This window comes from Herpailurus yagouaroundi, unplaced genomic scaffold (assembly GCF_014898765.1).
Source record: "Herpailurus yagouaroundi ecotype Mexico unplaced genomic scaffold, PumYag 208, whole genome shotgun sequence".
Lineage (NCBI taxonomy): Eukaryota > Metazoa > Chordata > Mammalia > Carnivora > Felidae > Herpailurus > Herpailurus yagouaroundi.
In genome coordinates, this window is record NW_024412439.1 from 6,942,965 (window position 1) to 6,966,932 (window position 23,968).

Consider the following 23,968-nt stretch of genomic DNA (forward strand, 5'->3'; position numbering starts at 1 on the left):
AAGGAAACAGAAGGGAGATTACTAAAGAAAAAAGACAAAGTAACTTTCTGGAGTGAAGGAAAATAAATCTCCCTGAGCCAAACACAATGAATTGAAAAAAGAACGGCAGCTAAGCACATCCATGCAGAGTTTCAGACACCAAGAATAAAGAGAAAGGTGGAAACACTTCCAGAAAGGTGGAAACACAGTGCACTGGCAAAGGAATTGGACCCTGACTGTTCACCAGACTTCTCACCAGAGAAAGGGATAAAGCATTCAGGGTTGTAAAGAGGAGAAAATTAGCATCAGAATTCAATACTCTGCAAAATTGTCACATCAGTTTAAACATTTTTTTAAATGTCTATTTGCTCTTGAGAGAGAGAGAGAGAGACGGGATGTGAGTGGGGAAGGGACAGAGTGAGAGAGGACACAGAATCTGAAGCGGGTTCCAGGCTCTGAGCTGTCAGCACAGAGCTCGATGTGGGGCTTGAACTCACGAGCCATGAGATTATGACCTGAGCCCAAGTCGGATGCTTCACCGATTGAGCCCCCCAAGCACCCCAATTGGGTCAGTTTAAAAGTCAATTAAAGGCATTTCCAGACTGGGACCCTTCATAAAATTTACCTCTTAGTTAACGTGTCTGAGAAAGTTACTTAAGAAGGAGCTACAGCAAACAAGAAATCGAGGAAGGAGAAGGCAGCGGTTCTAGAAGTTCTTGGAACCAACCCAAGAAAGCAGTGAATGTGTTTAATCTCCAACACTGATTGGGGTTTGGAGATGGGGACAAGAGAGAAAGGTCTTGGGAGTAAAAACGGACTTGACAGAATATTGGATTGCATGGAGATTTTAATTGAGGCTAGGGGTGCCTGGGTGGCTCAGCTGGTTGTTTCTGTCTCTTGATTTTGGTTCACGTCATAATGTTGCAGTCGTGAGATCAAGCCTTCTGTCGGGCTCTGTGCAAAGTGCAGATCCTGCTTGAGATTCTTTCTTCCACCTCCCCGCCCACACCCCTTCTTTGCTTGCGTTCTCTCTCTCAAAATAAAAAGTAAACTTTAATAAAAGAGTAATTGAGGCTATACAAAAGGAATTAATGGCAGAGGAAAAAAAAAATAAAGGCCAGTAGAAACTCCAGGGGGAGGGGAAAAGATCGTATTAAAAAGGAAACGTATTAAAAATAGAAATTGTTTTCGGTAAGAAGCATTATCAGACCTACAAATACCGAGAACAAAGTGGTGGTCGCCAGAGGGGAGGAGGTAGGGGGATGGGCAGAATGGGTGAAGGGGAGCGGGAGATACAGGCTCCCAGTTATGGAATGGGTAAGTCACGAGGACAGAAGGCACAGCATGGAGAATACAGTTGATGATGCTGTAATAGCTTTGTATGGTGACAAGTCATAGCGACGCTTGTGCTGAGCATAGCAGAACATACAGACTTGTCTAATCACTATGCTGTCCACTCGAAAGTGAATGTAACACTGTGGGTCAACTATCCTCAAAAAAGTTGTTTTCTTTTTTCTTTTTTTTTAACGTGTCTATTTACTTTGAGAGAGAGACAGAGTGCATGAGTGGAGCAGGGACAGAGAGAGAGAGAGAGAGAGAGAGAGAGAGTCAGAGACACAGAATCCGAAGCAGCTCCAGGCTCTGAGCTGTTAGCACAGAGCCCCACACGGGGCTCGAACCCATGGACAGTGAGGTCATGACCTGAGCTGAAGTCGGAGGCTTAACCCACTGAGCCGCCCAGGTGCCCCATACAGAATTGTTTTATTAATCTTTTTGGATCATTCAATGCTTATGTATAGAAATGGCAATTTTTGTGTGTTCATGGTATATCCTTCACGTTTTCAGAATTTGTTCATTAGCTCACATAGCATTTTGTGGTTGTTACCAAGAAATAACAAATGAAAATTTCTACTGAAAAAAGGACATGTAATTCTAATGTATCAGTTAGATCTGCTATGAACAATATAGGTAGGTTCATAGAATATAATTGGAATTTGCTGATTTTTCAACTTTTCCGATCAGGGAACAGAGCATGGGACCCTTCATTTTTGGTGGCAGAACAGAATGAAGTCTTGATGATTCAAAAGCAAAAGTAACAATCAGTAATGATAACAGAAGCTGGGAGGGAGGAGTTCGGGGGAAGAGCTGATGGAAAGGGTAATCATCTTTTCTTGAAAACTGAGGGTTCCTTATGAAGCTGCCTCTGTGTGAGAGGGCAAGAAACAAAGGTCATGTCAACCAAAAGAAGTTGTCGTGATGGTATCATTGGGGAGACGTGGGGATGAACACCTTAGGGCCTCATCTAGCAGGAAGTCAACTGCCTGCATAAGGTCCATCAAGTAACAGGATGTCTCAACCGACGAATGGATAAAGGTGTGGTTTATATACACCACGGAATACTACTTGGCGATGAGAAAGAATGAAATCTGGCCATTCGTAGCAACGTGGATGGAACTGGAGAGTGTGATGCTAAGTGAAGTAAGTCAGGCAGAGAAAGACAGATACCATATGTTTTCACTCATGTGGATCCTGAGAAACGTAACAGAAGACCAGGGGGGAGGGGAAGAGGGAGAAAAAAAAAGTTACAGAGAGGGAAGGAGGGAAACCATAAGAGACTCTTAAATACAGAGAACAAACTGAGGGTCGATGGGGGGGTGGGGGGAGACGGGAAAGTGGGTGATGGGCATTGAGGAGGGCACCTGTTGGGATGAGCACTGGGTGTTGTATGAGAACCAATGAGACAAGAAATTTCATAAAAAAAAAAAACAAAAACAAAAACAGGACGTCAGCCCAGCACACAGGTGGAAGTCAGAAGTTCAGATGACAGAGGTCTGGAAGATGATGTAAGCTGGTCAGATGAGTCTAGCACTGGGAGGGTTTGGGGAAGGCACTGGTGGGGACTACGACCAAACTGGATTGGATGGCAAGGTGCTACTCAACTCCAGGGTCAGTTCATGATATTTTAGAATCTTCTGATTACTTTAAGACTGGCCAGAAATCAGATTTTTACAATGATCTCCTGTAGATTTTTTATTTATTTATTTATTTATTTATTTCTTAACGTTGATTTATTTTTGAGAGAGACAGAGACAGAGTGTGAGCTGGGGAGTGCCAGAGAGAGAGAGAGAGGGAGACACAGAATCTGAATCAGTCTCCAGGCTCCCGGCTGTCAGCACAGAGCCCGACACGGGACTCAGACTCATGAACTGCAAGGTCATGACCTGAGCCGAAGTAGATGCTTAACTGACTGAGCCACCCAGGTGCCCCTTATTACTATTATTTTTATAAACTGTAACATTAGTATATGCTCATTATAGAAAGAAAGAAAATGCCAATAAGCAAAACTTATTCAAAATATATCTCCCCAAGGGAGCCTGGGTGACTCAGTCGGTTAAGCACCTGACTTCGGTTCAGGTCACGATCTCGTGGTTTGTGAGTTCGAGCCCCGCGTCGGGATCTGCTCTGACAGCTTAGAGTCTGGAGCCTGCTTTGGATCTTTGGACCCTGTGTCTCCCTCCCTCCCTGGCACTCCCCTGCTCATGCTCTCTTTCTCAAAAACAAATAAACATAAAAAAAACTTAAAAAAATATACCCCCCAGGTAAAACTACAACTATTTGTGTTTTTATGTATTTTATAATCTGTTTGGAAAAAAATTTTTTAAACTGTATCTTGGATAGAACATTCTTTACTTGGAATTATCCTAAAATCCTAAAAATAAGGCTTGGGGACTAGAGAAGTCTGCCCATGGCCACCGTGGCACATAGGAAGAATTTCCTTGCCCGGGGTGGCCCTTCACATTCGGGGTGGATGTCAGCCCCTCACCTCTGTCATTAGTGGGGGAGTTTTCAAACTCTTGGGACGCTGACAGGAGTGTGGATAAGCAAAGGATGGGGAGAAGGTTGTTAAAAGCAAAAATACATTTTTTTCCCCCAAAAAACACTTTGGCAGAAGAGCGGTGCCTTCCTAAGGTAGCCAAGTATTTGAAAGATCTGCTCATTGCTTTCACACGTTGAGTGGGCCCATCATGCGAATGTTGGCTACTGAATAGGTATAAACATTTTGCAAACATTCCCTCTGCACCAAATGTTCCTTTAGTTAAAATAACTTGAGTAAAGAATCCTTCAAAATGCAGTTCTTAACACTTTTCTGGGAGATTCTGCAGAGTATGAAAACAGTCAGGACGCTTTCCCCCTTAACCATCAGTCCTGCGGACGTTAGGGTGTTATGCACCTTGTATTCTTTGAAGAAGGGCATCGTTGTGGTGATTATCACCTGCTTTGAGTAGACGGGCCCGCAACATGTGGATTCATAAGGCAAACATACAGAGATTAGCTGCTTTGCTTTAAAGCACCTTTAGAGAGAGACTGGCCGCAAGGATCTTTGAACCGGCGCCCTGAGCCGTAGAATTTGATCTAGTCTGCCACCTTGCATCTCATGATCTGTAAAACCCTTTCTTATCATCGTGACGCACTTGCTGTAAGAATCTTACGTGCCTGGAATGCACGTGGAGACGTGAAGGACCCAGGAAGTGTTTTGGATTGAACTTGATCACGGGAATGACTGATCCCCAGCACCTGGCCACGCCTGTGAGCGAACACAGGGGGTGGAAGGAGGAGGAAGGACAGGAGAGGTGGTGCACCGATAGTTGTCGTGACCAGGGCAGCGCGGCAGCCTGAGCCCCTGGGCGTGGTCCCACGGGCTCTGCGGGCACGCTGTCCTTTGGTCCTCACTGTGATCTCGTGAAGCGGGATGTTACTGTGTCCATTTTACTTCAGGAAACTTAAGTTTGGGCACTTAATTTTTTTTAGCTAATTATTTTGAGAGAGTGCGCACAAGCAGGGGATGGGCAGAGAGAGAGAGAGAGAGAGAGAGAGAGAGAGAGAGAGGGAGAGAGAGAGAATCCCAAGCAGGCTCCAGGCTGTCAATGCAGAGCCCAACGTGGGGCTTGAACCCACGAACCCTGAGATCATGACCTGAACTGAAACGAAGAGTTGGACGTTTAACCAACTGAGTCACCCAGGCACTCATTAAGTTTGGGCATTTTGAAGGCCTTTCTAAAGGTCACACATGCGTAAAGGGCACAGCCTGGACTGGATGGTCAACGGCTCTGCCATCCTGTGGGACTCCGATTTCTACCTTCGCTTTGGTGGTTTCCGTTTTAAGGGCAAAGGTGAAGTTCAAGGGGAATCTCTCTCAAACAGGTGTCAATCCAAGATTACCCCATCCCCCAATCCTGAGAGTGGTGGATGCAATCAAAAAATCCACAAGAGGTTAATAAAAGCTAACAACCCTCACAGTTTCATATTTATGGTCAAGGGACCACCTGCCCAAATGACATTACACTATCCATTTTTAAAAGCTTCCAGAGAATGGTGCAGGTGACCTAAAACCAACGGTCTGGTGGATTTGTCTCGTGTGGACTATACAGTAGCTGAGAAAGAAAAAAATTCGCCTCTACTGAGAAATCAGGAGCTTTTGCATCGCACTTTGGTTTTCCTGCCTCTCTCTAAAAATCAGGACACTCAGGGGGCGCCTGGGCGGCTCAGTCGGTTAAGCGTCCGACTTCGACTCGGGTCATGATCCCGTGGTCCGTGAGTTCGAGCCCCGCGTTGGGCTCACGGCTGACAGCGTGGAGACTGCTTCAGATTCGGTGTCTCCCTCTCCCTCTGTCCCTCCCCTGCGCTCTCTGTCAAAAAGAAACAAACATCCAACAACAACAAAAAATTCGGGACGCACCGGTGCTGGGAAGCAGGGGAGCCTGCCCAGAAGGGTTGGGGGCACTCTGGCCTCACTTACGGTGACTTTGGCTTTTATGGCTGCCAGCTTCTCCTGGGCGGCGGTGAGGTCCGAGGTGACTCTGCTCAATGCCTGGCGCTTGGGCTCGACGTCGCAGAACACCTCGTAGAACTTCACGATGTTGATCACCCAGGAGCAGAGGCCCGCAGCCGCGTGAGACTTGGTGGCCACGAACTCGGGGTTGAACTCTGGGTCCTGCAGATACGGCCTGATGGCCTTGAGGCAGTTCTCGTGAATGTTCTCTTTGTCGAAGTTGACGAGGGAGTCCAGGAAAGTGTCCACTTTGGCCATGCTGACCTTCGCGGCCTTCCAGCTCCGGTCCTTGGGGACCTTGCCCCCGGGGGCGATGAGGGTCATCACCGCGGCCGTGACGTTGCTGACTGCCAGTGGCGGGGTGCCAAAGGACTTCAGCTCCGTCAGGTTGGTCTGAGGAGAGAGGAGGAGGTCGTGAGGGGCGAGCGAGCAATGGGCTTTCTATGTCCTGGGCCGCTAATGGGAGCGGGGCTCCGGAGCGCTCAATCTGAACAGGCTGCGTTGAAGCCTGCCGAGCCCTCTGAATTCGAAATGTCATGACTCATCAAAAAGGAACCAAAGCTGGTCTCCGGTGGCTCCAGCCTTCCCGGACGGCGAGCTGAGGCTCAGCTCTGTGTGTTCGGCTCTTTAACAGACTCGCGGCCCATTAGAGACGCACGATTATTTCACATTGAACGGAAAAAGAGAGGGATGCCAACGCACCCTGAAACGGGCGGCCTGCCATGAATAAAAGATAAGGTTATTATAAATTAATTTCCATCCTGGATGGAAAAGAACAGCACTGTTAACCCAACCAATTTTTTTCCCTTTAATTAAACTCCTTTCTTCCATCAGCTCGTTCTACCGCACTTGACTGTCCTGATAGCAAAGTGACATTTTCTGCCAGGAAATAATTTGGGCCGAAGGCTGGGCACAGGCTGAGCCGTCACTGCCTCTGCCCACACGTGGGTTTGTCCTCGGCCCCAACTGTCACTTGCCCTGGGAAGATGTGGCCCGAAAGGGTTGGCCTTCCCAAGCTGTCACTTCAGCTCTCCAGGCCTCCGTGTTTCCATCTGCAAATTGGGAGCAGACAGACCTGCTAATCTGTAAGTGAAACTGTCATAAACGCAGGTGACGTTGACTTAAGGTCTGCGTGACCATCAGCGGGAAGCCTGTGACCTCACAAGCGCTCATTGTGGGAGCTGATTTTGTAAGTGGGGGAAAAAAATCTTGATTGTGAAGATTAGGTCCCCTGTGCCAAATTAATTTGGGGGTGCTCTTGGGCCTGGGAATCTACAAACGAAGGGGGATTATTTCTAGCACCTTCCTGATGGAAGCCTCTGGGAAGATGCTCCATTTGCTTTTGCAATTATTTTCTTAAAAAAAATTGTTTTTTTAACATTTATTTTTGAGAGAAAGACAGAGCATGAGCAGGAGAGGGGCAGAGAGAGAAGGAGACACAGAATCGGAAGCAGGCTCCGGGCTCCGAGCTGTCAGCGTGAGCCCGAAGTGGGGCTCGAACCCACAAGCTGCGAGATCATGACCTGAGCCGAGGTCAGACACTCAGTCGACTGAGCCACCCAGGCGCCCCAGCCTTTGCAGCTGTTTTCACATTTGGTCTTGAAAACCTGTCAGGGGCAGGGATGAAGGACAGCACCCGTGTGAGTGTCATGCTGGCACTGCTGTCCTGGTGACCTCTGCTGGGGGGAAGGGGGCCAGCGTCAGAAAATATAATCAGAAGCAGAACCCCGCAAACGTAAAAATTCTGTAAGTTCAGCACGGTCAACGTACTGAATTAAGAAAATACAGAACTGCATGGCAGATGAAGTTGACTTTCTATCACCCAGGTATATCGCTGGTAATATTTCAACGTACAATAAAACCTTAGATTGTGAGTAACTTGTTCTGAGTGTTCCGCGAGACGAGCGAACATTTCTAATACAGTTGGACTTGATAAAGGAGCGATGTCTTGCCATAGGAGTAGTATGGGATGCCGAAAGTCACATGATCACACCTGAGCCAGTGGTTCTTGAAATTCACTTTGATGTATGAGTGCTTTGGATCCCAAGCATGTTTCTGGAACGAATTATGCTTGCTCACAGACCAAGGTTTTTTACTGTAATTCCTTCCAATCTTTTTTTTTATTTTTTAACATTTATTCATTTTTGAAAGAGAGCGTGAATGGGGGAGGGGCAGAGAGAGAGAGAGGGAGACACAGAATCGGAAGCAGGTTCTAGGCTCTGAGCTGTCAGCACAGAGCCCGACACAGGGCTTGAACTCACGGACTGTGAGATCATGACCTGAGCCGAAGTCGGACGCTCGACCAACCGGCGCCCCTTTCCAGTCGTTTTTATATTCGTGTGTCTCGACCAATCCATCACAGCCTTTTTGATGGTAGTGACAGAAGACCCCGCCGAAGTATAAAGGGGACTTTCTGGCTCATGTATTTGGTCGGAAGGATGGGTTTGGAGGTGGCTGTGAGGACGAGGAGAACTGGGTTCACGGACTCTCTGGACCTTCTGGTTTCTACTTCTCCCCGTGCACGCTTCTGTTTTGCATAGCAGAAACCAGTTTCTTCGTGTCGCAAGGCGTGCGACCTACCTCGCTGCCCTCCACTTGCCTTGTCACCTCCATCTGTCACTAAGCTCCGCCTCCAGTCACCTCCTTCTAGTGCCCTGATGGCCAAGCTCATCCTTCCCTCAGGAGCCCTGCCCGGAACACTTCTTCCTAAGCTATTTGCCTGGCTCGTCCCTTCTCATCCAGAAGGATCTCAGTTCAGACACTGCCCACTCACAAAGACTCTCCCATCGGCTTCTGCTGCTCATCATTTCTTATGGGCTCCTTGATGAGCTGCAGAGAACTCGGGGCAATCAGACACGATCACCCCTTTTTCCTTATTGGATCTCCGTATTCCTCTCCTTCCAGAGAAGAGGGACCCCATCTGTCTTGTTAACTAATGAGGGAGCGTGGGGCAAGCTGAGGGCAGAGGACAGGCTAACAGCACGCCCTCCCTCCAGGCGGGATCTGTGTGATATTCCTGGGACACGCCTGCCTACCCGAGAACAAAGGAACGGGGTTTAAGTGCTGGCCGTGGCGACGTGGGAAACTAAGGCAAATGAAAAATTCATTTCCCTTATTGCCTACCGCCCACTGACAAGTCCTTGAAACGGGCAGAGTGACCGTCCTCCAGGGGCTCAGCTGCCTCGATGATGACACTTTGCTGGGGGCAAAGAGAGAACCTTAGCTTAATATTATCCCAACCTCGAGGATTCTGCAAGTCAATTTCCTTTATCTCAGCTGCCCCAAGATATATGCTGGCAATCGTACTCTAAGCTTATGGCCCCCTGATATGCATCTGAAGGGTCTCATGACTGGGGTTTTATTAGATGGTAATAAATGGTGTTTCCTTAGCAACAGCTAGCCCCTCAAGGTCCTGGAAACCTTGCTTCCAAAATTCCTTAGAGACTTATGCTTTCCCTGCCCCCCTCCCAACCTGAGGGTATGTAACCAGTCTCTCCTGACAACCCCAGGGCAGCTCTTCCTGCCCACGGGTCCTGTTCCTGGGCTTTAATAAAATCACCGTTTTGCACCAAAGACATCTTTTTCAAGAGTTTTTTCTTGGCCATCGGCTCTGGACCACCCCACCATCACCCCAAAACCTCATCATTGTAGCTCCGGTGTCTGGAACAGAAACCGGAACCCAGCAGGCGTTCATCAACATGTGGGTCGAACACCCTCAGGGGATGAATGGCTGTCAGCAGCTTCAAGGTCACAGCCATCACATCGCAACCAGAAGGGAAAGGGACTTTTTCCTCTCAAAATGTCCTGGGGAATGATCTTGTTTAGTTAGGCAGGGCTCCTACAGCCAAGCAGGAAGAGAGGGGTCCACTAAAAGGAACACAGGGTGGCAAGAAACATTTCTCAGAAGGCAGGCAAGGTTTTAAGCAGCAAACATCAGGCGCGGTGCGCTCTGGCTTTCTCCACCCCCCCCCCCTCCTGCCATCAGGCTGCTGTTCTCGCTATATCAAGGGATTAGTAGTAAATATATATATACATATATATATACATTATATACATATATGTATATACATATATATATACATTATATACATATATGTATATATATACATATATACATTATATACATATATACACATATGTGTATATATATATATATACACATATATACACATATGTATATATATATACATATATATGTGTGTGTGTATATATATATATATAAGCCTGTAGGGGAGCCTGGGTGGCTCAGCCAATTAAGCATCCAACTCGTGATCTCGGCTCAGGTCACGATCTCACAGTTCCTGAGTTCGAGCCCCACATCTGGCTCTGTGATGACAGCTCAGAGCCTGGAGCCTGCTTCAGATTCTCTGTCTCTCTCTCTCTCTGTCTCTGTCTCTGTCTCTCTCTCTGCCCCTTCCCTGCTTGCACACACTCTCTCTCTCAAAAATAAATAAATAAAACATTTTAAAAAAACCTGTAATTTTAGAAATAAAAAGGGAAGTTCTCTTACAAGAAAATGAACAACAACCACCACAGTTGAAACAAGTAATGAACAAAAGAAGAAATCTAAATATTTGAAAAGATGTCCGAGTCTCATCAGAATGAAAACATCTATAGTTTTTTAAAAAATGAAAAATAAAACGTTTGCCCTCTTACGAAGAAAAGTGAAAGTGATTGGAAATGTCTAAGACTGGCAAGGATGTAGGAAAAGCAGTATTCACAAATATAGACAAGAACAACCATTTTAGACAGTTACTGGTCATTATTTATACACACAAAAAAGAGCATATCCTTGGTATCAGCTTCCTATCGCTTCTGCAACAAATTAACGCAAAGTTAGAGACTTTACACAATGCAACACGCAATGGAGGTCTTAGCTCACAGCTGTGGGGGTGAGAAATCCTCAGGTCAAGGTGTTGGCAGGGGGTGGTAGGGCCGGTTCCCTCTGGAGGCTGCAGGGGAGACTCTGTCGTGTGCCTCTTCTGACTTCTAGAAGGTTGGCCTCATCCCTTGGCTCGTGTCCCCATATCACATCCGCTTTTCCCCTACCTTGCTTCTGCCATCACATTGCACTTGGGGCCCACCTGGATACCCTCCCCACCTCAAGACCCTTGACTCAATCATGCCTATAAAAAGTCACACTTGCCGGGGCGCCTGGGTGGCACAGTCGGTTAAGCGTCCGACTTCAGCTCAGGTCACGATCTCGCGGTCCGTGAGTTCGAGCCCCGCGTCGGGCTCTGGGCTGATGGCTCGGAGCCTGGAGCCTGTTTCCGATTCTGTGTCTCCCTCTCTCTCTGCCCCTCCCCCGTTCATGCTCTGTCTCTCTCTGTCCCAAAAATAAATAAATGTTGAAAAAAAAAATTAAAAAAAAAAAAGTCACACTTGCCATATGAGGCAAAATTCACAGGTTCCAGAGATCAGGATGTGAGTATCTTTGGGGTGGAAGAGGCATTATTTAATCCTGCCAAGTTGTATCAAACTATCGTCTTCTTGGCCCACAGAAATAGTTGCATATGCAATAAATATTTATGCATGGAGATATTTGCATAGAAAAAAAAACAAAATTAAACACTCAACAATGGAAAAATAGCTAAAAAAAAAAAGGGGGGGGGTTATAATTAGAGCATGGAATCCTATGAAGAATTCAAGTTTCAATGTACGTACCGGCATGAAGTGGTCTTACTTCATGAGGCAAAGCAAGTTAGTGTTATCCGTTTATATTTAAAATATGACATATTTTAGGGGCACCTGGGTGGCTCAGTCAGTTAAACATCTTCGGCTCAGGTCATGATCTTGCGGTTCACGGGTTTGAGCCCCGCATCAGGCTCTGTGCTGACAGCTCAGAGCCTGGAGCCTGCTTCGGATTCTGTGTCTCCCTCTCTCTCTGCCCCTCCCCTGCTCGTGCTCTGTCTCCGTCTCTCAAAAAATAAACAAACATTAAAAATTAAAAAAAAATACGACATATTTTACATGTGCATTTGTACAAATATAAATGCATAGAAAAATGGCTGGAATGGATATGCCAGATTATTACAGGAGTTCTCTTGGGAAAGAAGCAGGGTTGGGGTGAAAAAGAAGGTGACGTTATATTGTACCCTATATATTCTATGCTATTTGGACAATTTTTAATAATGGAAAAGACATTATAGGTTATTTATAGAATACAGGAAATAAGTTCACCGTAAAAAACATACAGGAAACACACGGAAAATTCTAAGTAACTTTGTAAGGGGGAGGTGGGCGGAAAGACCATGAAATTGCAAAGCAAAACCATTCCTCAACTGAGGAAGGAAAAGTTACACTGGATTTATTTCAGTTTAGCGATAAAAGTGAAATAAAACTGCCAAAGCAGAGACTTAACACCGGGCTCTGACTTACAGGTGTTCTTTATGTATTAACTAAAGATTTAATGTTAACTTTGAAAAAGATGAGAAGACAGGGAGGTGGTCATTAAATACCGGGAGTCCTGGGAACGCAGAGGGTTTGAGGGCACCCCAGGGATCCTGGGGTTCATGAAGCAATAATCCCTCCATCACATGGCGTACAGGCTGATCTAGTCATTCTATTCCACCAGGCGGGGGGCGGGGAGGCGAGATCGACAAAGGGGGTCAAAAGGTACAACTTCCAGTTATAAGGGAAATAAGTCCTGGGGATGTCATTTACAGCACGGAGACTGTAGTGACGATACTGTGCCATGTATTTGAAAAGCGAGGAAATCACGAAAGGTCTCATCACACACACACACAAACCTACGCGTGGCGATGGATATTCACTGGATTTACTGTGGTGACCATTTTGCAATACATGCAAACACTGAATTATGATGTTGTGCACCTGAAACGAAGATCCTTCTATGTCAATTATACCTCAATTAAAAAAAAAAAATGTTGTCTCCGGCGCCTGGGTGGCTTGGTCCGTTAAATGCCTGGCTCTTGACTTTGGCTCTGGTTATCTCTGACCCCAGCTCTCCAGAAGCCATGGCTGGCAATTTCTTCCCCTGTTTCTTCCAGATTTCGCTCCTTATTGATATGGAACATGTTTTGTTTTTTTTCATTTTAGAAGTTAGCAAGTGGCTTCCTCCTCGGAGTGGGAATATTTTAGCTATTATACTGCCCTCCCGTTTGCTCCTACTTATTATGGTTCTATCAACTTTTTTCGTTCAGTTCATGTTCAGTGCGATTATGACATGATTATGACCATAAATACTGGTCACCTTGGGTTATATTATGTATCTTGCATATGCTGAATTTTTTTTTCCTGAAATTAATGAGCGCTTTTATTATTTGTTTCCTGCGAAGGTAACTTTTGGGCAAATACCTGAAAGAGGGAGGCATGGGGGTTTGTGTAGGAAGAGCACTGCACATAGAGGTGGTTGCTTGTTCAAAGGCCCTGGGGTGGGATTGTGCTGGGAGTGTCTGAGACACAGCAGGACCAGTGTGGGGGGTCAGAGGGACAAGAGGAAGGCTAGTAACTGGCATCGCAGAAGAGGGAACTGGGCAAAATTGTAAGGTCTCCCGGGCCACTTTGGATTTTATTCTGAATATGATGGGAAGCCAATGGAAGATTCTGAACAGAGGGATGATGTGGTCAAACTGCTGTTTTAAAAAAGATTATTCAGGTGGCTGTAATGGGCAAAGACAGAACTGGGGCAAGGGTGCAAGCAGGGAGGCCAACTGACAGGCTACTGCAACAGTCCAGGTAATAGGGGACAGTGGCTTGGACCAGAGGGGTAGCGGCAGAGAGGACAGGAAGCATTTGAATTCAGGATATATTTGAAGGCAGAATTGACAGAATTTGCTGACTGGTTAGGGCAGCGTGACATAAGGCGCTCATTGATTCGCACCCGCCCCTTTCTACGTAACAAGAGAAAGCAAGGAGTCAAGAACCTCAGCGATGTGTGCCAGGCTCTGCAGCCGGCTGGAGGAAAGCACCTATCATCTTGCCTGGCACACAGTAGGCACTCATTAAAAATGAGTTTCATGGGGTGCCTGGGTGGCGCAGTCGGTTAAGCGTCCGACTTCAGCCAGGTCACGATCTCGCGGTCCGTGAGTTCAAGCCCCGCGTCAGGCTCTGGGCTGATGGCTCAGAGCCTGGAGCCTGTTTCCCATTCTGTGTCTCCCTCTCTCTCTGCCCCTCCCCCGTTCATGCTCTGTCCCTCTCTGTCCCAAAAATAAATAAACGTTGAAAAAAAAATTAAAAAAAAATGAGTTTCATATCCTTTGTGGCGGAAGCGTTGAGACTTTCAAATCCACCGCTATTTCCAGTATCGTATCTCATCGCTTCCACGAGGTCCACCACTATATTATGTTTATTTCCACCAACGACCAATCTGCTAACTAACCAGCCAACTGGTTAGTCGACTAACCAGCCAACTAATTAACCCAGAAGTATTTACGGGCATTCACTTTGTTTCCAGTTTTGCGGAAACAGAAGTGATGATGCGGGTGATGGTGACATCGACAAGAGCCAGCATTGACTGGGCGGCTCCCATCTGTTAGCTACGTTTCAGGCATGATCTCATTTCGTCCCGATGACAACCTCATGGGGACTGCGTCACTGTCGCCTCCATTGCTCAGATGAGGAAACAGGGGCCAAGCAAAGAGAAAATCACACCCAGAGCCAAACCCGGTATTTGGACGCGGCTCATGTTAAAAGTGGTCTCGTGTTTCATGTTCGGGAAATCAGAAAAGGGCGAGATTGATCCCAAATGTTAAGTCTGATTTTAGAATACGGGTAGGATTTAGACGGGAGGAAGCGATAGGAGAGCGAGCCCTAAACAATGGTGGTGGGGAGGGGTCCAGGCTAACCAAAGGCCAGGAGGCCGGCCAGTGGATGACGCTCTGAGGGGCAGCCTGGCTTGGCTGTGCTATAAGGTTCAGGTGGCGTAATGGGGCCAACTCCTACTCCACCCGATGGTACCCAAGTTCCTAAGGAGAACCTTGAATTCTCTCCTGATGTAGGTAGAGGCCTGTTTATGGCCTTTTTGGCCCTAGCTGCCTTAACCTTTAGGGGATCCAGCCCCCCCCCATCCTTAGATATACCAGAATGCCCTTGTAGCTCAACTTCCAATGTATACGTAGCTATATGTCACAGGCTTCTACGGTGTTCCTAGTTTAGCTTTGGATTTGATGAGGCCCTAAACCACTGGATGCTACCTTCCAAAGTGAGGCGTGAGATGGAGGTTCCAGAAGGCCAGTGCTTTGCGTCAAATGCCTCACCTGCACTGAGGGTGTCAGAGTCAGCAAGTTGGGGACTAAGAGAGAATTTTCCGTGAGACCTGCTGGTGAGTCCCACCCACTCTGCCTTTAAAGGAGGGCGTGGGGTGTAGTCTGCATGACATAGTGGATTGGTGTCTAATGCATACCCCAGAAATCTAGAATGTGTGAGAACAGCTGGCTAGCCCACCTACCTCCCCACCAACCACGGAACGAGGGAGAGCGTGTTGCATGGGTGGCTGACATTCTCAGTGCCTTTGGGGAAAGGAGGCACAGGTGTCCCCCGTGGAGCTGAGGTGAGCTGCCTGCACAGCACAGGTGGGACAGGATGTCTCAGACCTTGGCCAAGTGGCCCACGTGGAAGGGCATGTGAATTGCCAAACCCGGGAGAGGAGGAGAAAGCGCCCTGCAGGGGAGAGGTCCCAATGACTGGGGGAGGGTCTCCATCCAACAGAGAGAGGGTCAGCTTTTCGGTCCTTCTCTGCCACCTGCTCCTCACGTCCTGAGTCTGTCCGCCCCCTTTTCTCCCTTTCTCCCCTTGGCCCCTCAGCCACAGTTATCCGAGAGGGAAAGAAGCGTAATCGCAAAAAGGCGATAAAAGGAAGAAGGAGCTAATTCTCACCTGTCCAACGCACACATACCTGGGATACATTTCACGGGAATCCAATCAAAAGCACCTTGTGAATACGTCTCAAAAGTCATGCCTGTCCTACCAAACGGTTATGGACAGGGCTTGACTTTAATTGATACACGGGTGCCGTGAACAGTGGAATATTTGTGAATTTTGATTTTGTAGGGCCCCCCCCTCCCCCCCTCCCCATTTTGGAGCCAACATGGGTTTTCCTCTCCTGTCCTAAACGTCTCCCTAGGGCCTCCTGAGGCTCGTGCGGCTGGTGGTACGAAATGGGTAAGACGACCACGGGCTACTTAGCTGGACGATCTCTGCACTTGGATCCTGAGGGTGTGAGCTCCAGTCTGGCTCTAATGAGGCTTGTGACGCTGGACAAGTCGGTGCTCCTCTCGGGGCCCTGGCTTTGCCATCTGTGAAGTTGGGGGGTGGGGGAGGGACTAGCTGGCATCTCCTGTTCTGATTGGTTCTAAGACTCACGCCTCTGGGATTTCATTGGTCCTCTGCGGAGCCCGACACACAGGCGGTTTCAATAAATGGTGGCGTAATGAATAAACCCGTGACAGCTGGATCCCACCCTGAGCCTTCCAGCTTTGCTCTTGTACCTCTTTGGGACACCAGGGTACCGCGCTGTCTTTGGGTCGGAGGGGCCTCCCCCCGGCCCTGCGAGGGGCGAGCAGTAGGGAGGGATGATCGTCCTACCTTGTTGAGGGTGTTGAGGGCTGCCTGGGCTGCTGTGAGCGCCGGCTCCGCTTTGGCCAGGTCGTCCTCACAGTCCTTCTGTTTCTGCTTTACCTCCTGCATGATGAGGGCCACCTTCCGCTCCTCCTCGTCCGCGATGGCTTTCTCTCTGCTCACCTTGTCCGTCTCTATGCCCACCACCCGGATCAGCTTGTCTGCGTCCTCATTCTTGTGTCTCACCTCCACTTCCTGGGTGGCCAGCTTGGCTTTCAGATCATCTACCTGCGGCAGAGAAGCGCTGGGCTTACTGGGAGCAGAGGGAGTTGGGACACGGCCCTGGGGGTCTGACCCTATAGAGGAAAACGGCCAACTCCTGAAGCGAAGGTGCCTAAGCTGAGCTCTCACCTGGGACCAAGCGCCCTGACCCCATGGGCGGAAAGGGGCACTGGGCTCTCTCTTCTTCCTCCCTCTATGGTAAATGTGGCGGATGGAAGATTCTAAGCAAGATTCTCCCTTGGGCCCACATGACTTAGGCTGCTTCCCACGGCCATTGATGCCTGCGTCTCATAAAACTCCTCCTGCCTCGGATACTACTTGGTGCAGAGCGGGCCTGTTGTAAAAAGCAGTCGTTGTCTAGTTGGAACTGGCCAACGTGAAGTACACCGAGAATTTAGCAAGTTACAGACAGTGAGTACGTCCCGTGCATCCTGAAAGACTGAATGTACGAACAGACAGCGGCCGGGCTGCGTATCAAAGTAGAACGCTGACCCACAATTGCAATCTCCTGGCGACCAGGAGACCAACCCATTATCTACAATAACCAGCTCAGGAGGCCAGACTCCCGAATACGTCACAATCCAGGGAGACAAACAGACAGCGGCCTCTGCAGCAATCGGCCCCGGATGGCCAGCACTTGGTTAACAACGGACGACTTCCTTCAGTTTTGCCCCTGCTTCCCACTTAGGAGCAGCCAGAGAAAGTCAAACACGCTCCCCCAACTGATCACACAGGATGCCCACTTCTAGGGAGCCCCCCTCCAGCTCCGCAGGCCACCAGCCTCCATCGGGACACATCCGACACCTTTCCTTTCTTGCCCACCAAGAAGCCCTCCCACCCCGCGGGCTGCCTTTGAATCTCTGCCCGAAACCAGGTGCCCGCTGGAGCCAGCTCTGCGTAGAGAGCGTTCACTTGGTCTCACTGGTTTGGTCTTAGTCTAGTTCCGCAGTCCTTTCAGGAAACAGATGACCAGGTTGACGCGGACCCAGTGGCCCAGACCAGAACCCAATGGGCTCTCCCCATCGGGCCTCTGAATTCATATGCGTTTGGAGGAAGTGAAGAAGCTCCCCACGGAGGAGACCGTTCATTTCTCTGACCCCCTGGAGAAGGAGGCATGGTTTTCTATGTACGGTCTGTTCCGGAGAGTGTGGTGGTTCTCGGAGTGTGGTTCCCTGGACCACCACTGACAACAGCATCCCCTGGGTACTTGCCAGAAAGGTAAACTCACAGGCCCACTCCAGACCGACTGAGTCAGAAATTCTGAAGGCGGGCCTGGCGATCTGTGTTTTAACAGGCCCTCTGGCTGAATCTGGTGCCCACCTAGGTTTGAGACCCATTGGCCTGGTTTTATGGCCCTTTCACCTGCAGAAAGAAGACTCAGATCTGTTTTTTTTTGTGGAATTAAAAAAAAAAAAAAAAAAAAAAAAAAAAGCCATTGGTATTTGCAATAGGGCCCATAAACTTTATATCGCAAAATGCCCTCCCGCCTCTCATTTTTCTGCAGTCTGTTCCATGCAACAACCCAAGATTACTTCAGAGCTCCTGGAATACGTCAAACAGATTCAAATGCTTTATGATACAAAATGCATAAGGGGAAAAATAAAACAGAGGCTTAGATGCTGCTGATAATTCCCTTTTCATGGCAGAGCAAAAGAAAAGAAAAGGAAAGTGGGGGGTGGGGGGGGGGAAGAAAGAATGCTCTTTAATTTTGTGTATTCATGGAAACTGGAGACTTTTTGTTAACCTCAAATGAAGGCCTGCTCCCGAGAACAAGTCTTATATTCCCGTGCTGGAAGGTTAATCCATTTCTAAATCCCATGGTTCAGCTGCAGGGAGTTATTTCTACAAGGACAAAGATGCAATTGTAAATCAAAATGATTGAACCACATAATCACTGCAGTCAGCAAGCACACCAGTAACTTTTTGTTCCTTTTTAAATCTGGGGAGATTTGAGAAAATTGGAGTGGGTTTTTTTTTTTTTTTTTTTTTTTTTTTTTTTTAAATTCTGTTGTTGCTGTTTGTCTGTTTGTTTTGTGGCTGACAGATAGGGTGTACGACCTCAGGCCCAAGGTAGGCAAACACCAGCACTGTGGATGGGAGCTTTGTAGCTCTCGTGCCGTGACAAGAAGTGACACAAGGGTCCCGCCAGTCAGAACTAGGCCGCTCCACACAAAGCTGAAGAGAGGGCATAAGTAAGTCAGGCTCGTTTCATGGCTCTTTGGCAGCAGAACAGGAAGTTTAAGTAGGTTAGAACAGGAAGTCGCAGTAGGTCAGAACAGGAAGTTGAAAGAGGTCAAGTTAAAATTTCCTCTTCTCTTCGCCTTTATTCAAAACATTCGAGCCCCCGCCTTGGATCTCTTCCTCTTTAGACACCCACCCCCGCCCCCAGATAGGAGGGTCAAGGGGGAGAGGGACAAAAACAAGGAAGAGACCCTCTCTTCAGTCTTGCCAGCTCCATGAATATAAGTGGGAGGGGAATGTCAACTGAGTGGAGTGCCAAGAGGCTGGTGGTGAGAGACCGTCCTCTCTCCAAGGACCAGGAACATGATGCCAAAGAGGAAGGCCAAGCTTTCTGGGACCTTCTCCTCAGAGCCACAGAAGGAAGAGAGAAAACCCGGGATCATCAACAGCAATCCCTAGTGTGCAGAGCATTAGAGGCCCAGAGGTCTTTGCCTTCTTACCCCCCGGGTCCTTCTGGTCACCCACCATGTTCTCCCATGAATTCACAGTTCATGTAGGCTTCTCTTCTTAGACGTAGTGGTTTCCCATCTGCAGTAGACATCTGTTATATTTGTCTACCTAATAAAACTTCTCATCCCTGTATTGGAAATAAGTTTGAATTTCCCTTGGGGAATATTCCCTTCCCTAGTCCTCGTGGTTTGGGTGGGGCTGACACACCAAAGGTGGTCCTTTGATCCTCACTTGGCCAAGGAGAGTGTCGAAGTCACAGAGAATGGTTCACATATGGGCAAACCAATGATATGAAGAGGCCAATCAGAGCTACTGACCATTTGCCCCAGGAACTTGCTATAAAATCCTGGGAAAGATGAACTCCTCCTTATGGTGAAGTTGCAAAGCAGGCAGAATAGAAGTCTGAGGTTGGCAGGGCCATGGGGTTGCCTGCCTGGACAGGGACATTTAGTGAGAATCTGGCTCCAGCCCTGTCAAAATTAAGCTCTATCTCTGAATTTTCACTTGTAGGAAACAGCTTGTTTTATTTTTTGTTGTTGTTTTGCCTAGACCAACTTCAGCCGGATTTTGGTCAGCTGCCATCAAAAGGATCTGATAAATATATCATGTAATCTCATTCCCCACCCCCACCCCACCAGTCTTTTCCTTTTCTTCTTTTTTCCTCTTTTTTTGCTAACTGAATTTGAATTCATTTTTTTTTTTCACTTGCACCAAAAGAGTCCTGATGCCTACATCATGGTAAATTACTGACCTGTCAACTTCAGGTAAATTCGGTGGCCTGAGATTCTTTGAAAGCCCAAGAAAGATTGAATTTAAGAGTCTCCGGACGAACAGACTTGGGGAGTAAATCTTCGACGGAGGGAACCGGTAACGAACTGTAGGCCTCTTATGAACATTTCTTCAGTCCAACAGCCCTTCTCCCTCATGAGTACACTTGAGCTAGGTATAGAAGTGAGGGTGACAGTGTGTCCTGAAGATGCCAGGAGATGGCGTGAGACCCAGGTCAGGGGTGAGGGTTCTGATGGTGCTAAGAGACGGAACAGAAGTAACACCACCCTCATATGAGGCAGTAGCAAAGACAGAAGATGCCACCCAAAGACCCAGCGGAATCAGCCACCCTCGGCAGAGCCAGTGAGAGCTGGAAGACCACACACGAAGCTTCACCAGCTGCCTCCTGAAACCACCACCAGCGAGATGCAAAGGGGCAAAAGACCCTTCACACGGAAACAGCCCCAAGGTAGAACTACACTCTGAACTGACTGCTCTCCAGAGACTTTTTTTAACCTGAAGTGACCAAGTCGACCAGAAAAGTAAGATCAAGAGCTTCCTATTCTTAAACAAAAAAACTTTTTTAATGTTTATTCATGTTTTAGAGAAAGCAGGAGAGAGCGGGCGAGCGTGGGGGAGGGGCGGAGAGAGAGGGAGACAGAGAGTCTGAAGCAGGCTCCGAGCTGTCAGCACAGAGCCTGATGTGGGGCTCGAACTCAGGAACCACGAGATCGTGACCTGAGCTGAAGTCGGACGTTTTAACCAACTGAGCCATCAGACGCCCCGAGAATTTCCTACTCTTAAATGAAAAAGACGGATCTGGAGCTAAGTCAAATCTCAGTGTAGAAAAATAAAGTGGTGTTTCTGACCAGGCGAGTCTAAGCATGAAACTGTGTCTGAAGTTTTATAAACTTTAGATGACCATATAATTAGTAATTCTTGTCATTATTATCATCATCATCACTGCTCCTAATATTGTGATCATTGTTAAATAAATCTGGAGTCCATCTGAGCCAGAGTGGTGAGATTCATGTAGCCCACTCCCGCTGGATTATGAATACCAAAATCTGTCATAAGTGGGTAGTAGGATACTTATACAATATAATTCAAGTCATTACCCTTGTACCAAGATTATGGGGATATGCTTAAGGCTTTTTTCTACAAAGGAACAATTTCAGATGAAGGCTTTACATCAGAAGCCAAGATAGTATTTTTACAAGAAGAATTATCCTCATAACCATCCGTAAGTATGAAATATACACCACGTACACAGTATTGGGGGACCCGTCCTCCATCCCCACTCTAAGCTTGCAGGTGACTCATTTGCTTGGTTGCCTAGCCATCTGTCATCTACCCATTTATCCACACACTTAGAGAACACCTACTATGTGCCAATGAATCCTGGTGTCTGCCCTTGGGTATCATGCCGCCATGATGGTGTGGCAGGACATATACAAGAGAAGAAACATAATGCCGAGATGGAACCACAGAGAACGGAATGAAAATCTTCTCAGAACTTAGAAGGGGCTTCTGCGAGTGGAGGGAGCAAACTGTTTACGTCTTGACAGTCACAAGCTGGCAAGTCAGGGGCACACATAAAGACACAGAGATGTGAACTAGCTGTGGAGATTTGGGGCGACTCCAACCAGTCAGTATTGCTGAATGCCAGGGTACAATGGGGTCGAAGGGAGGAAGAAAGGATGGCGAAAGAGGCAAGGGTATAGTTTGAAAGTTCTAGAAAAGTTCAGAGAGTCTGAAATGTAATGTCTAAAACATTAGGGTCCACATTAGAGAAAACTCAATGTTTTGAGCGAAGATCAGTCTGATAGCCAGACAGGGGCTGGTCCAGAGCTGTGCTGTCTAGTTTGGGGAATGAGCACCTGAAATGTGGCTTGTCCCATCTGAGATGTGCTGTAATTATAACCGCACACACACTAGTCTTTGAAGCCTTGTAGGAAAAAAAATATTTCACCAATAACTTCTTCATACATTGCTTACCTGTTAAAATGATAATATCATGGATGTATTGGGTTAAATAAAATGTATTCTTAAAATATATGATAAAATTAGGTAAATTTAAGATCTAATGTTAGAATGAAAGCCACTAGTTTCCTTTTATTTCTTTTGATACAGTTAATAGGAAACTGAAATTTGCATTTATGACTTGCAGGATATTTCTCTTGGACGGGGGGTCCAGAATGTTGGGAGAGGCTAAACAAAATGCCATTCATTCATTCAACATTTCACGCATGCCCCCTCTGTCCAGGTAGTGTTTCAGGCATGTGGGACACATCAGCAAACAGAACAGATAAGGATCCCTGTCCATGCCGAGGTTGTCTGACAGATGGGGATCGACAGCAAAAAGTAAACACAACCAGTACGGGAAAGAGGTGAAGTCAAGCCCCGTAAGGGACCTGGGAATGGGGTGGGGTTGCAATTTAAAATGGGGCCATCGGAATGGGATTCACTGAGAAGATGACATATGAACAAAGAAGTCGAGATGAGGGAGTGAGTCGTGGGGGTGAGAGAAGGAAGAACACGCAGGGAGAGGAAACAGCCAGTGCAAAGGCCTGGCATGTCTGAGGGAAGAGCAAGGCGGCGGCATGGCCGGAGAGGAATGTCGCGGGCATGGGGCAGCGGAAGATGAGGTCTGACAGTTTGCAGGGCGGGGTGGGGGGGTGGGGAGAGGAGACCGGGGCGCCACTTTAGCGAGGGAAATGGGGACCATCTCAGGGTTTTGAGCAGAAAAGTAACATGCTCTGATTCCTGTTTTGAACGGATCCCTCTGGGTGCTCCCATGATGACGGACCCAAGAGGAACAGAAGGAGAAGCAGACAAGTGAGTTGGAAAGGTACTGTGGTTCCCCGGGTAGGATCAGTGGCCTGGGTCAGGGGAGTAGCAGCGTGGGAGGTGCACAGTGGGGGGATTCGGGGCTCGTCTGAAGTTAGGGCCAATGGCGATTTTCTGATGCTTGGGCACAGGGTGTGTGTGTGTGTGTGTGTGTGTGTGAGAGAGAGAATTGAGAAGGGTCACGGATGACCCCAAGGATTTTGGCCTCATGGGTGATGCGAGAGGTTGCAGGTGAAGCAGGTTCGGGACCAGGGAGACACTGGAGAGTTCCAGGTATTGAAATGACCTAGGTAAGAAGTGTCTGAATCAAGACATAGAAAAGGGGGATACAACAAGAGGGTACACCTGAGACACGTTTAGGAAATGTACAGAAGTTGTTAATTCTTTTTTTTTTTTTCAACGTTTATTTATTTGTGGGACAGAGAGAGACAGAGCATGAACGGGGGAGGGGCAGAGAGAGAGGGAGACACAGAATCGGAAACAGGCTCCAGGCTCCGAGCCATCAGCCCAGAGCCCGACGCGGGGCTCGAACTCCCGGACCGCGAGATCACGAGATCCCGCGAGATCGCGAGATCGTGACCTGGCTGAAGTCGGACGCTCAACCGACTGCGCCACCCAGGCGCCCCAAGAAGTTGTTAATTCTTAAACGGGAAATGAGGGAAGGGGAGGAATCGAAGGTAACTCCCCGCTTTCTAGGGAACTGGGTAGATGAAAGTATCGCTCGTCGAAGCAGAGAACTTTGAAGGAGAAGAAATGGAAATTGATGCCAGGACTGAAAAGAATTCTCCACTCTCCACACGCAGGTAGCACTGGGTTGGCCGAAGGTATAACCAGTCTTCTCCTGGGACGGTTGGAATTTCCAGAGGACAGGGAGGGGAGGGAGAACAGGGGCTGCTAAGATGACAGTATTGAGAGGGCACCATACGTCAGGGGTGGGGGAGGAGACAGGAAGAGGAAGAAGCGACAGATGTTAAGAATCTGCATTCCGGGATCCTATCTTATGCTGAGTTCTAGAAGTTCAGAGATGGAGGGTGCTGGAAACACTAGAAA

The 23,968-nt window shown here is 47.9% G+C and overlaps 1 protein-coding gene across 1 annotated transcript in view; it reads right to left on the minus strand.

Moving 5' to 3' along the window:
* The window catches only part of DNAH9 (dynein axonemal heavy chain 9), a 311,907-nt gene that overhangs the window by 100,369 nt on the left and 187,570 nt on the right, over positions 1-23,968 (minus strand). Inside the window, exons 43-44 of the mRNA XM_040453174.1 lie at positions 16,355-16,615; positions 5,777-6,202 (exon numbers count right to left, since the gene is read on the minus strand). Of these exons, the coding sequence (XP_040309108.1) occupies positions 5,777-6,202; positions 16,355-16,615 (687 nt within the window). The remainder of the gene's footprint in view (positions 1-5,776; positions 6,203-16,354; positions 16,616-23,968) is intronic.